Source organism: Aulostomus chinensis, chromosome 3 (assembly GCF_037954235.1).
Source record: "Aulostomus chinensis isolate RoL2024-O1b breed Wild chromosome 3, RoL_Achi_v1.0, whole genome shotgun sequence".
Lineage (NCBI taxonomy): Eukaryota > Metazoa > Chordata > Actinopteri > Syngnathiformes > Aulostomidae > Aulostomus > Aulostomus chinensis.
In genome coordinates this window covers 9,688,454-9,703,161 of record NC_141322.1, presented here as the reverse complement: position 1 = coordinate 9,703,161, position 14,708 = coordinate 9,688,454, and the positions used below count along the sequence as shown (strand labels likewise).

At 39.4% G+C, this 14,708-nt stretch overlaps 1 protein-coding gene across 1 annotated transcript; it reads left to right on the top strand.

Moving 5' to 3' along the window:
• Positions 1 to 2,818: 2,818 nt before the first annotated feature.
• sack1d (scaffolding CK1 anchoring protein D) lies at positions 2,819 to 6,660 on the top strand. The gene is made up of 4 exons (XM_086200611.1): positions 2,819 to 3,563; positions 4,959 to 5,126; positions 5,258 to 5,382; positions 5,460 to 6,660. Exons 1-4 carry the CDS (start codon positions 3,084 to 3,086, stop codon positions 6,301 to 6,303), a joined length of 1,617 nt encoding a protein of 538 aa, XP_086056737.1. The 5' UTR covers positions 2,819 to 3,083; the 3' UTR covers positions 6,304 to 6,660.
• The last annotated feature ends 8,048 nt before the right edge of the window (positions 6,661 to 14,708 follow it).

The following is a 14,708-nucleotide window of genomic DNA, read 5'->3' as shown; positions in this document are numbered from 1 at the left end:
TGCAATAGATTTGAGTTATTGCTTAAAATATACTCTGCTGCAAAAAATAGAAAGTTAAACTTCACAAATTAAAAAAAACATTTCATAATTTTTGAATTATAAATGCAATCAGTAGAAGTACAAATCTAACATGAGGGGCAGGACTGGTTTCTTTATTTCATCAACCCTTTAGAATAGGCAGCATTTCTTTATGCTTTAATAGATTCCATTTTTCACTTTCTTTCCTGTCTATATATTCTATCAGGGAATAAATAATAGAAATAATAAATTATATAGATACATATATATACATATATATTTCATTTTTTGCTTTGTTTTGTTATTTCAACCTATATGGATAAAAAGAAAACAAACAAAACAAAAAACATTAAGTTACATATGACCACAACTAGCTTCAATCTTTCTTCTTCTGTTGTTGACAGTTGATGATGTTTAATGTCCACCAAAAATTTTGTTTGATCTAATTAGCCATTTGTCAGCAACCACATACGGGCTTCAGAATTTACAAGTGTGGTGTTTACTGGCTTATTTTATGCTTTAGAAGAAAACTTTTAATTATGTTACGGTAGGGGAGGCGCGGGATGCAGTGGTTAGCACTGTCACCTCACAGCAAGAAAGAGCCCCGGCTCAAGCTCAGGATCTTTCTGTGTGGAGTTTGCATGTTCTCCCTGTACCTGCGTGGGTTCTCTCTGGGTACTCCGTCTTCTTCCCACAATCCAAATACTGATGCTAACTTATTTTTGTGTTTGAGTGGATTTTCTGTGGCAGGACTTTTTTTTTTTTACTTTTAATTAGTTTGCTTTGCATGTTAATAAAATAATGGGTAAGATACAAGCAATCAGGAATCATGGTATTTTTTGTTGTGTCAGTTAGGCTTGGCTATAAAGTGTTTATGTTGTGTGTTATCTGTTAGAGGAGGGTGTGGTTGGAGCCATCTTCAGTTTCTTCTGGTGTGGGCACATCTTTGTGATAGCTGGCCCAGTAAGTCTGTGTACCAACATGTTATGAATATGTAAAGTAAGGGTTTCTGTCTGAACCCTTTTAATGTTCCAACATAATTATAATCTTTCAGCTGAAACTTCAAGCCAAAAACCTGACATGCCCTTCTGTTACCAAAGGGTATAAAAAATGGCATCAAAACCACATACAACGTCCTGTCAAAGTTGAGAGAGCCTCTAATATTTTGTTTTTTTTCACCAGACAGCTGACAGATGAATCACCCCAAACACAATCCCCTTTTGAAAAGTTTGTCTTTCTGGAGTTTAACTCCAAATTTGACCTATTTGCTTTATTTCAGCAGAAAAAAAGTATGATGCCAGAAGACTGTGTCTGGAGATATTCTGGTTTATGATTTTACTTTACACATTATGAGTGTCATGGCATTACAGTGAATATGCACAATATATTCAGGGCAGGTTGTTGGATATTTACAAGCAAATCAAAATAAAAACAAGCAAATAAACAAAATGAAGAAATCTTACAGATTTGCAGGTGTAGGACAAATTAATTGTTCTGCAAGTCAGGAGTAATTATGTACAATTAGGTCTTGAGTCAAGGCAGGCAAGTTACAAGTCTTAAAATTTGGGTTTTGAGTCCTAGAAATTTAATATCATTCAATATTCTAAGACCAACATATTTATTACTGAGTCAGTCCAGAAATGAAGGCTGTATGGAACACACAACATCTCGGCTCTCCGTGATTAAAAAAAACAAAAAACAAAACATAAGTAAATACATTTGTAGAGTGGATATTAAAGTTTGCGTGACCTCCTTTGTATATATTGTTGCTGTGCTTCTCTTTCTTTTCTTTTCCTGTTTGATCAATCAGAGTTGCTGTAGCTAGCTGTCCGAGATAGCGTCCCCATTTGCACAGGTGCAATGTAAATCAGGTGACAAAACAAATCTAGCTGTGAAACGCTTTAAGCACAGGGTAACAGGGTGCACAACTCCAGTTCATAATTAATGTTAATTGAGATATTTTGATGATTTAAATTTTTGAAAACCATCACAAGAAACATATATAAAAAAAATCAAACCCAAAATAATATGTAAAATATATCTTTAACTGTTATATTTGACATGCAAATTTCTCACCAAGAAAGCGATATGTGACATTGTATTTAATATTTTGGAATATCTTTGCTATAACTACATTTATATTTTGACTAAGGGCATGTATAACTTATGTAACAAGTACATGTTTTAGCATTTTGTACGTAGATTATTTGAAATTTCCTCCTTGGGAGATGAAATGTCTTCCAACTCTGTAATGACCCATTTATTATTGTATTAAATTCATCCTTTGTCCTTTGAACAAGCATTTTGCTCCTTGGACATCAGTCCTTCATTGTTATCTTAGTCCTTGTCATCTTTAGAGTCACGCGGCCTAAGTCCAAGTGCAGTCACAAGAAATTACTTTGAAACTGGAGCCTGTTTTGTGGCATGTTTGTGATATATTTGTGAAATATTTCTTGGCTGGAAGAGTTTCACAATTAAAAATGAATCAATGTCTCGACCAGTGAGTCAGCAGTTTGATTTTACAGAAAATCACTGATGGAGAAGTGCAGTGTCATCGTGCAAGAGGTAGCGATACTATATGTCTGCTGAGTCAGATGTTGTTTAAAAAAAACAAAAAACAGAACGTGTTTTTCATTCTGGTATGAAGATGAAACTCCTGCCAGGAAACAGAAGTTGTGATTGTTTGTAAACAGCACAATCACGCGAGAGTTTGACGGAGTCGGAGGACGATGGAGGTAGGGCCGTTTAATTGTAGCGTCAGAAAGAGGGCTCTTCCTCCTCCTATGTTGCTCTCTCGACGTTGGGCGATCTGCACAATGTAGAGGGACGAACCGGAGGCCTGTTTGTATCCAAACGAGCCAATGACACCCGGCTTCCATTAGACTGACAGTTCGACCCGACGAACCCGGAGACACATTTTGGGATCAGTGACTCTTAACAACCAATGCGAGTCCACGACGGAGACAAGCGGAGGGAAAGTAGAAAATACGAATTTGTCTTCCGGTAGGTCAAAACTGTACCTGCTACCTGCCGGACGAAGGTGTTCAAAAGTGTAAGACGAGGCAATGGCCATGTCTCAGTGCCTGGACGACTCACCTATGAGGCCAAACTCCAAACACACCTCTGGTCTGAACCTGCAGGAGGTTTACAACGAGAGGCACCGGCTGGCCCTGGAGGAGCTGCTATCCGGAGGGGTTGACAAATTTCTTGAATTCCTTAGGAAGGAGAAGATCCCCAACTTTTTGTCTGACGATGAGATCCAGCAGATCCGGAGCTCCACCGTGCACCCGCGGTGTGTGTCCGTCCACGGTGAAGACCCCGCGCCCGAGCAGACTCTCGGCTGCTCACTGGATTGCTCCTCCGTCACATACTTCCCTGATGTGTCTGATGTGGAGCCGCCGCTGCTGGAGATCGGTTGGCCCGCCTTCACCGCTGGCTCCTACCGTGGAGTCACAAGGGCCGTGGCGTACTTCCAGCCTAGCTACGGAGAGTGCATCTACAGCTGCAAGGAAGCGGCGAGGCGCATGATCAAGACTTCCAGAGAGGTAGCTACAAGGAAAAGTTCAACTTTTAAGTACAGTAAAAATTAGTTTATTACCTTTTTATAATCTTTGTATTTTGGTATCTTATCCTATATCAACCAGCTTTGAATGAATGCACGTGTATACATGGTCGAATTTTATATTTTCTAACCCCAGTATTCTATATAATGTAATATTTTAGTCTTTATTGTTTTACCGGGCCTACCTTCTTTGTGTCTCATCAGCCCTCAACAGCTATTGCTTGGTATGCATTTTTATTTCTCCTCGTAATTCTGGATCAGCAGGAAGTAATACGTATAAAAATAAAGCTTTCTGTTTTATCAGGTTCAGGTTATTTGGGACAACGTGCATATTTTACCATATAACAGGCTGTCAGCAGTTTGTAACAAAGCATAAAACTTTCAACATACTGAGATATAATCAATCAGATTGTCAATTAAAAATAAGTTAAATTGTGTATATCCAGTTGGTTAGTTTTGTTGTTGTTTTTTGGGGTGGGATTATATCTCCCCAAATTCTTAATTAGATCAGTCACAAATTTTAGAAGCTCATTATTTTTAGCTCTTTATTAACTGAAAAAAAGAATCCTAAATGACTTCCAGGATAAAACAAAGGCCACAAATGGTTCTATTGATATTCCTGATGTGAGCTGTCAGTTCAGCCCATGGTTTTGACAAGAAACATTCCAGCGTGATGGGAGTCTGCAGCAGCAGTGTAGGGCCTGCATACCAGATGTGCCTCAACTTGCTTTGCTCCCCACCATTAAAGTTTGCATGCTCTCTTTCATAAGAGTGCTATAAACACTGGATTCCCTATTCAAAACTAAAAAGTGGTGTTCTATTCAACACTACCCAGCCAAGTATTCTCAATTGCCATCTTTTGTTATGGTTAACACACACTGCTTTCATTGTGCAAAGAGGTCACAGACGATAATCACACACACACACACACACAGATCTTTATTTTTATATATCCACCCCTTGAAATAACTAGCTGTAAACTTTCATCTAAATAAGTCTGATGAAGTTGCATGTGTTCAACATCCTCATCGAATCCTCGACACAACTGCAACAGCATGTGAAATTCCTTTCCTCCTGGTGAAACAAAATGCTCCAAATATCCAGACAAGCCCTACAGTGCACCTACTTGTCTCCTTTATAGAAGTCATTTGTTTGCTGACCAAGCATTACTGCAGATTGTCATGGCAACAGGCCGCAGTCAATGGCGAGCTCATCAGCACACACATTACAGCGAGAGTCTGACAGAGATTCTGTTTGAATAAGGCCTTCATTTGATTTAATAATGAAAACACAATCATGCACTGCATCTGGGAGAGCGAGCACTGCTGCAGTCCTGAAAGGAATTCTATTATACCACCTCTGTAATTTTCCACTGCAGGTGATCGCCATAGTTACAGACTCCCTGACAGACCTGGATATCTTTAAGGATCTTCAGGAGGCATGTTCCATCCGCAAAGTTCCAGTTTACATCCTGCTGGACCAATCTTGTGCTCCTGATTTCTTCAAGATGTGCAGAAATGTTGGAGTTTGCGTGGATGACCTTCAGGTATGCGGCTCGTCCAGGAACACCGGGTGTCAGATCGCATCAAATTAAACTACACAATTTTTAGACTTGATATAACTGGGTAGGTCTACTCCTCTTAACCTTGTTTTTTTTTTTTTTTTTAATCCTTAAAGCAAATGAGAGTGCGAACCATAACTGCTACAACTTATTACACACGATCAGGAGCACGGATTACTGGGAAAGTTCACGAGCGATTTATGCTGATTGATGGAAACCGAGTGGCTACAGGTTCCTACAGGTAGCAATTTTCCCAGATTTACACTAATGTTTTATTTTTGCTGCCATGCAATTGTTATGTCTTCTTCCTGTTCGTAGGTTCAACTGGACTGATGGCAAACTGAACAGCAGCAACCTGATCGAGCTTTCTGGTCAGATAACAGAAAAGTTTGATGAAGAATTCCGCATCCTCTATGCCCAGTCGCTTCCTACAAACCCTCGGGGATCTTCAAGTGTTCGAAACAGTGGCATCTATGAGAACCTCCTCAACAAACCCCCTGTTACTTCTTCCCCATACCTGGGAAGGGAGAGGCGTGGGGAGCCATTGTGTCTGACACCTGGCTATAAGCCCCATGTTTCATCAGTTCAGCCACCGTGTGAACCCTCAGATGAAGATGTGGGTCATAAAACCAGTCCAGCATCTGACACCTCCACTGTAGGGGAGGACTGGCTGGAGCTGCACCAAGCACAGGAGGAGATCCTTGCTGATAATGCCACTCAGGATCTCCCAGACCAGACAGCTGAAACAGAGCTGCTCCCTCCTAGCTCTGTGTCCTGCCACGTGGCCACACAGACCAGTCACTCCATGGCAGATCATAACTCCCAAACTGACCTTCAGCTCACACAGCACCACGCCCTCACCCCATCCACCACAACCAGCTCTCCCAGGCAGGTCTCCCACAACCCCAATGTTTTAGATAGCACCTTGAAGGACTGCTTCCACAAGCTTACCAAAGAGCGCCAGCACCATTACTCAACCATCCGCTCCAAGCTGGAACATATGATGACTGCCCTTTCCCAAAGGCGAGCGCTAGCAGACATCCACAACATGACTCAGGGGCTTGATGCTCACAGCAGACCAAGGGTACACAGAGAATGTGGGCAACAACCAAACCCTGGAATGCTTTTTGAAAGCATGGGCGCCTGGCCAAAAGCTAGATGAGTACACTAATGTGTTGTTGGCTTTGGGGATAGTGCAAGGATTCTTCTGTTTCAAATAAATGGTGCATTAAAAATTCAGGTTTATTTCCTGCAGTGGCTCCTTCTGTCCTTTTAATTTTTGTGTACAGTCCAAGTCAAAGCAGTTTTTTTAGTGTAATCATCAGAGGGCTGTAACTGATAAGTCATAGATACTGTGCTACAATAATAATTTTGGATCATGTCAGTTTGATGAATATCATTACCTGAAGTGGTTTAGAATGGAATTTATCTGCTGTAGTATGAGTTATCAGACATCTGTGTACATGCCGTGGTTTTGGTTATTTAAATCAAATGTCCCTGTTATAATTGCTTATGAATATCTCTCTAATAAATACATTGCTATTATGCTGGACAGATGCTTTTCTTGTGTCACCCAGTGCCATCAAATTCTCTGAAAAATATTTTTCTCACAAGTTCCAGTATACACAAGGATGCAAACATGGCAAAGTGGCAAATTCAATAACGAACAAGCACCTGTGATATGCAATGTAGCATCAATGCACAATTAGTTGAGAACCGCCATCTGTGACACTGGTCCCTCGGGCCATCACTCAGCCAATCACAATCTCTGCTCAGATTGAATTTGGGGATGAAGCTCTCATTGATGTTAAGTGCAGATAAGAATGAGTGCCACACTACAACCTATTTCCATACACAGCTGCTTCATGGTAGTTTAGTCCTTTTTACATTAATTTTCAGCAGATTTTCATCATTATTCTAATGGCCAGACAAAATGCCACAATCTAACCTGCCCATCCACGACCATTTAATATGCTAAGATAACTAGAAGTCAGCAAATCTCTGTGGATTTCAGCTCTTTAATACGGCTCAGAGGAGGGAAGGTTATCCGTCTTGTCTTGCCCTGGGGAGGATGAACAATAAAAAAACATTTCCCCAAAGTTGCTGTGTTCCTTTAAGCAGAATTAGGGCAGAAATGAAGGGCTTTGTGCAAAATTCCTAATTAGTAATTCAATGCTTAACACTCCCGAATCGGAAACTAAATTGAATCATGGATTTATACAGAGCCTGACATTACAAATATAGTACTTACTGAGATTTGTGACATGATTAGAACTATACTGTGGGGATGTGGTTAACTGCACCTCATCATGGTGTAAAGGTCTTTAGATGCAGATGTTTTTAATACACAATCTAGAGAATCTGTGCTTAAAGAAGAGACTCATCCAAATGATGTTGAACAATGACCTGAGGAACATTTTGTTGGTTATTCATGAAGGAAATCATTCTGACATATTTTTAAGAGAGTATTCTGTACAAAATGGAGTGTCAGACAGACAAATATGAAAAGAGACTTTACATTTTCAACAGGACACAGACAGGAAAAGTGAACTAACAGCTAATGCCATGATTATGATCACAATTATTTAGATGAAAATGATTTGGGGCGGCACAGCAGTGCAGTGGTTAGCACTGTCGCCTCACAGCGAGAAGGTTCAGGGTTCGAGAGTTTGCAAGTTCTCCCTGTGTTTGCGTGGGTTCGCTCCAGGTGGGGAATGGGGACTAGGCTGGCTGATACTCTAAATTGACCGTAGGTGTGGCTGTGAGTGTGAATGGTTGTCTGTCTGTATGTGTTGGCCCTGTGATGGACTGATGATCTGTCCAGGGTGAACCCTGCCTCGCCTGAAAGCCGCTGGGATAGGCTCCAGCCCCCCGCAACCCTTAACAATAAGCAGAAGAAAATGGATGGATGGATGGATGGATGTCTTGCTCAAGTATACTTCGACATGGGAAGTGAGGATCGAACTGCTAATCCTTCAGTTGTATGACGGCCATGCTACCTCTGAGCCATGCCCCCACCCCTGCCCCCACCCTCGTTGTTATTCATTTAGGTGATTTTTTTCTTAATCCTAATCCATTTAGAGGCAAATATTGTGTATTGTTTCTCTCCTCTAGTTATAATTTAGTTAAGCAAGTTTCAGATTTTATACACAAAACACGACCTTATATCAAAGAGTACAGCTGCAGCTGACAGTGTTTTTGCTCTCCATGATTCCTGCAATCATTCTTGTCATTGTCAGTTTCCCTTTAAAAATACCCCTGAAAATACCTTGCTTACTGATACCTTCTTTTGTCAATAACACAAGCATATTGCCCTTTCAATGATATGAAAACAGGAAAGCAGCAGATGCCCACAGTGGAGACATTGCAATGGTCGGAAATATTTATCCTGTTTTAAATATAGTTGGCAAATAATTTCTTGGCAATCAACTAATCATTTCAGTCCTGTAACAGCTATTGCTACGCAGAAACATTCTGAACTTCGCGTAAAGAAAAGCCATGCTTTGACCCTCCATTTTGCTTGAACATTAATTTGCTGTTTACAGCATCAGAAGTCATAATGACATCAAATAATTTAATGATAACATTGATAATGTAATTTTTGCCTTTTTAAATTGAATTTAAAAAATATGATGTTCCACTCCTGATGTATTCATTAAATTAAAACGAACAAAAGGTTATAAAGTATTAAACCTTGTAGTGGACTTAGTAAAGAATGTTATTTTTCATTTACAACATCACTAACGTTCTTCAGATTTAATGCATGTTAAACTATTGTGTGGGAATAAGGTGAGAACAGCAGTCCCTCCTGCACTGCTCGTGTCTCCTACCAGGCAAATGCATCAAAAGCTTCTGCATTCATTATGTAAAATAGCACAGTTGAAAGGAATTGATCCACAACCGAATACAATGGTGGTAATATGTGAGAGAGAGGTATTTGATTTTAATTGGCTGCCACAAAGCAACCGCTGGCTGTAATCAAGGAAACAGTGGGATCCACAACACTGTACTTATTAGTTCCAGCTCACCAGTATACAGATCTCTCATATTACACTTTACACATCATAATCTGTTGTTCTTTTCTTTCCTTGAGAGAAAAGGCCTTTTTTTTTTTTTTTTTTTTACACATATCAAGGATGAAACTAATGATGACTGTCAGCTACAACACTAGCAGGCTTCAGCCACCAGAGAGAGCTCTGCCCTCATTTAAGACTTCCCTTCTCTGGTTCAGGTTTTCTAGGTTTCTTGGCCACGTTCAACTCCAGAAACATACTTGTCTATTCCATAGAATTAGGAGACATTGCAAATAACGTGTGTGTGTGTGTTTTTTTTCTTCATTTTTACAAACTTTGACACAGTTTGCCATCATTCACTTTTGTGCACAACACAGTGCAAACACAATAAATCATAACACAAAAAAATGCACTGTTAACACCTATATAGATGTTAATGATCATCATGTCATCAGTAAATTGTGGACTGAATCATCTTCGTAATGTATCTGTTCAAAATTTCACTAATATTTGTATGTGAATACTTTTATACGTAAATGAATGTCCCTCACATTCAAGCTCCATTCGTGCACGTTAACTCAATGATCAACACAAGGTAAATTGCTGTTTTACAATACCTGCAGTTTTCATATGTGACAACATTACTGTGCTGTCAGCACTGGATGGCACCAGAGACTTAAGCTTGATTTATAGTTATGCGTCAATTCACTGTTGTGACCTGTGTCATGGACACACCTCCTTGGAAATGTATGTCGCATCAATGCAAGAGCTGTGACTGGTCTGTCTTGTGTCATAACATTTCCTCCCATCCATTTTCATACACTCATTCTCCCAACATTTCCTCCTCTGGTCTGAACTCTTCGATTTATTTCAGTAAATGTCACTGTTGTTGAGCATTAAAAGCTCAAACTTCAAAATTATTCAGTCCAATTAAGCTACATTTCCCAGCAGATCCTTGCCGGAAATAAGCCTCACAATGAAGTAGCTGCAGTTCAACCCAGAGAAACCACTGCTGAGGTATTAATGTTTGTGTAAAGTGAAAGTCACATGATTCGGCCACAGTATGGTAGGCCATACTGCTTACAGTGGCAATGGTAAAAGAGGAGGAGGCTACAGTGCAACCTATAACAGAAGTGTCAACAGTTGTTTGTAATAGGTTTTATCTCCAGAAGATGGAGACAAAAATACCACACTATGGCTATGATACTTTAACATCTGTATGGTTAATCAGCTGAAAAAAAACAAAACTTCATGTTGACCAAGCTTGCTAGTTCCAGTTAGCCCTTAGCTAACTTGAATCTGGATAAAAAAATTCAATCATGTGGCTCCGCTTGATTTTACAAATATTATCAGACCAAATTAATAAGATTCAGATACTAAAACAAATTATCTGTCAGGGGTTGTTTGACATGCTAAAAAATGGCAAACAAACAGCATCTTACAGTGGCAGTGGTAATGAAGGAGTAGGCTACAGTGTAGCCTATAACATAAGTATGTCAGCAGTTTCTTGTAATAACACTCACCTCCAGAAGAAGTAGGCAACAATGCCATATTATGGCTTTAACATCTGATTAATCAATTGCCTTCAGCTAAACAATGTCTATCTTTTCATTGTCATTAATTTCTAAACTAATTTTTAGTTTTTTTTTCAAATTAATTTCTAATTTAAACTACTTGTTTGAAGAATCTTCACCCTCAAGACATAGGATGATGGCAGCAACGCTTTATGATGTCTTCTTCGTGTCACCAGGATCCCTTGAGAAGAGGAGTTGCATTCTGGGTAAAAATCCTCAAGGGTGTCAGCATGTCTGACAAAAGGTGTTACATTATATCTTACCAAACACTGTCTTAAGCTCTATTCAGTTAAACAGCATAATTACACATTACAGCAATGAACATGTGAGAGCATTTTGGTAGGTCCCTTTAATAGCAGCCATTTTGACATGTACTTGCAGGTTAAAAACAACTGTAAAATATCTGGTTCTGTTTAATGTGTACAGCTATTCCGGTTATCCACTTGGCACAATACCAGACCACAAAACCATTCTTAATTGGAACAGAGATTACCAATTACACCCAAGCCTGGCTGCATGAAGGTATTTTGAGTTTCTTGTGTGTATTGTGTGTTCTGTAATTCTTAGTGTCTAAACAGGGAACTGAAGACAGGTGGTGTTTAGTATGACGACAGTATTTCACACTAACAGCCCCCCCGTTGTCCCTCATAGTCCCACAGGACTGAATAGATCAAATAGATCGGGATGATGCCGACAGACAGCACTCGCCAAGCAAGTCATGATTGGATTTATATACATCACCATGTATATTTATGTTCAGGCTCCTGAGGTGCCTGGCTGCAGAGATAGGACTTATGTGGGAATGCATTTGTTACAGGATTTTATTATCTTCGTAGAGAAAATTAATATGTGTTCATATTTTGGCAAGTGCCCCCGGACACATCAGGTTTGGCCTCTGACAGTCACGGTCTAAGGGCTCTCCTGATACTGAACATAAACCTTTTAATTACTGCAAACATGGTTGATGAGTTTGAATCTTGATTACTTGGCCTTCATTTATCAGATTGTGAACTGTAGTGACTCCCAGAGGTGCTATTTGGCATCTCTGAACAAAAAAACCTAAAAAAAATAAAAACAAAAACAAAAAAACTAAGAAAAACCTGCTAGCCTCCATGTTCAGCCATTACATTTACCCAAACAGGTGAGAGCACCCAAACTCACACTCCGTGTGCGAATTATCAGCCTGAACAAGCAGGGTTGGATGAAGGAATTTCAGTCTGTTCTCTAATTTAGAGAGTGAGAGAAAACACTGATAAAGCATGCTGCGTGTGCTACTTTGTTGAACCCTGCCTGTCATGGTGATGTGTGTTTGCTGTTCCATCTCTGCTTTGTTTTCCATCAGGGCAGCTGGCGGTTGTCTCTGCAGTGGGCAGGGAGTGTTCTGCCTCAGGCAACCATACACTGATAATGAATGTCAGACTCATTGGAAAAGAAAGTGTGACTGAATGATGTGGTCAGGATCTGCTTGTTGTTTGGTTCTGTGAGTCAGATGCAGTGACAAACGTAGACATGCAATTTGGACAACAGTCCTGCTGATGCCAGGCAGGCTTCAGCTAAGCTAATGCAGGTGGGAGGTTTTGTTGATAGGTTCTATGTGCTGAACTGCATGTTGAGCTTCACACTGTCCAGCAGCAGCCTTGCCGCTATTTTTAAATGTGCACAGCTGCTCCTCAGCACCCACTACGCCTTACACCAGCCATTCAACAGAAATTTATGGCACAAAGCCATTAGACATCAGCTGTAGCATCTTGCCACTTGTCCAAGTATCACAAGCACAAGTATTAGGCATGATTTTGTTCACAGCACTTCCCAACAGCTGTCACAGTATCAAACAGAGCTATTAGAAACATTTGACCACAAATCTAGTGTTTGTTGCTGCAGTGATGAGTCAGAATCTAGTCACACCTGAGTATCAAGCAAGTTGTGATGAGCTGCAGCACCATGTGTCCAAGGACTTTAACCAAGCATAATGTCTTACTCCTGAATATAACAATAGATGAGAGTGAGTCACATATGCTTGCTTGTATGTTCCTGCTGTGGACAAAGAAACAGATTCCATGACTTACGGTGTAATACTTACAGAGAAAACATACACTGACTCACACTCACACTCACACACACTCACACTCACACTCACACTCTCACACACACACACACACACACACACACACACACACACACACACACACACACACACACACACATTTATTTTTACTTTGTGCTGGATACAGAATATACTACAATTGTCCACCACAACCAGTTGTACACCAGCCATACGGGCCTGCTGGTGAGTGTGTTTACAAATGTGTGTGTGGGGGTGGGTGGGCACATCTCCTTCTGGTGAAGTTTAGCTTATCACTGTTAGTTTGTTGTCTACATTATTCAAGAAGACACCTTATCAGCCCCGGCAATCATATTAGTCCTCCCCACTGTGTGCTCCACACAATGATGTTCTACACTGTTTGAAATTAACTCGTGTCTATTTCAGCAGTTCTCTATCCATTTATTGATGCATGTCTTCCATTGATCTGGCCATTGATTTGCCATGCAATCCATTACCCATCTGTCTGTTTCAGCAGGCTTTTAAATGATCCGTCAGATTGAACTATTAAGGGGAGGAGTGGTGAAGTCCAAAGGTTGGTAATACATTCAGGTACTGTGTGTGTGTGTGTGTGTGTGTGTGTGTGTGTGTGTGTGTGTGCCCGTGTGTGTGTCTGTGTGTGTGTGTGTGTGTGTGTGTGTGTGTGTGTGTGTGTGTGTGTGTGTGTGTGTGTTGTGAGACATTTTCAGTGTAGTTCACTTTGATATGACATTTATTTAATGTAATAATATTTTTCATTTGTCTTTATATTTTTTGGAGTTTGGACTTCATCTGAGTATCTGATTATTGAGAAAAATTGAGGTTAAAATTCAATACATTTTTTTCATCTCTAACTGAAGTACATTTTTTAAAAATTCAATGCATTTTAAGTTATTGGTGTTGTGGGTTTACAGAGACAAATAACACAACAGCTGTGAAGCATGAAGCTCTGTAATATTTTATTCTTGGGTTTTTGTCTGATATTGTTTCTATCAAGAAAAAGAGTGACCAATGACAAAAAGAACCCTTAAAAAACAAACAAAAAATAAAACTACTTGGATTGGAAACCTGAGGGGGTTTATATGACTCTGGAAATACAGAAAATGCAATAAGACACAATGACATTTTTGTCGGAAAGGGACATAAACAATGAAATATAAAACTGTAACACCACGAGATGCTTAAAAACCACTTTGAGTTCTTTGCAGCATTCCTGCATTTGTGTTCAAATTTAACGTACCCTACTCCCTTACTTATCTATATTCTCTCAGTTTTTCATGTTCTAAATTAAAGACATAATGATTTTTTTTTACCAAGCCATTTAAATTTATCACAGTTTTGTTAAAAATAATGACAACAATATGCATGTTGACATTCCTTTGGAAATAATATTTTGTAAAATCTTTTCAATTTTCTTATATTGTGAGGTGCATGCTTTCCTAGCAAGGTCTCCCTTGGAAAAGATATTTCAATCTCAAGGGACTTCTTGGTTTGATAGATGTTAAACAAAATTATTTTGTCATATTCACAGTAGTACATCATAAACATCTAACCACCATTTGGTACATACTTGGAATATTTCTTGGAAATTGCAGTGATTTATTTTATTTATTTTAACTATGCTATGCTATGATTCTAGAAATATGTTTATCATACAGATATGATGCTGGTACTCCTCTCAAGTAGGTCTACATCTGTCATTTAAGAGGTCCACTAAAAATACCTTACAGAATGCACTTTTAAAATTGCTTGGTCATCAGGATAATAGCAACACAAAATGTTTGTTTCTTTTTTCAGTGTTCGTGAGGAAAATACATATTATAACTCATATTACAGTTGGATTAAAGTATTTTGCTGTGCTGATGATTTCTTGCACCAAAAAAATACATCCAATATTTTC

Excerpts from the sequence above, each read along its gene's own strand:
- sack1d (XM_086200611.1), top strand. The coding sequence starts at position 3,084 with ATGGCCATGTCTCAGTGCCTGGACGACTCACCTATGAGGCCAAACTCC. Across the intron at positions 3,564-4,958 it reads TGATCAAGACTTCCAGAGAG|GTGATCGCCATAGTTACAGA; the intron begins GTAGCTACAAGG and ends TTTCCACTGCAG. Across the intron at positions 5,383-5,459 it reads GTGGCTACAGGTTCCTACAG|GTTCAACTGGACTGATGGCA; the intron begins GTAGCAATTTTC and ends TCCTGTTCGTAG.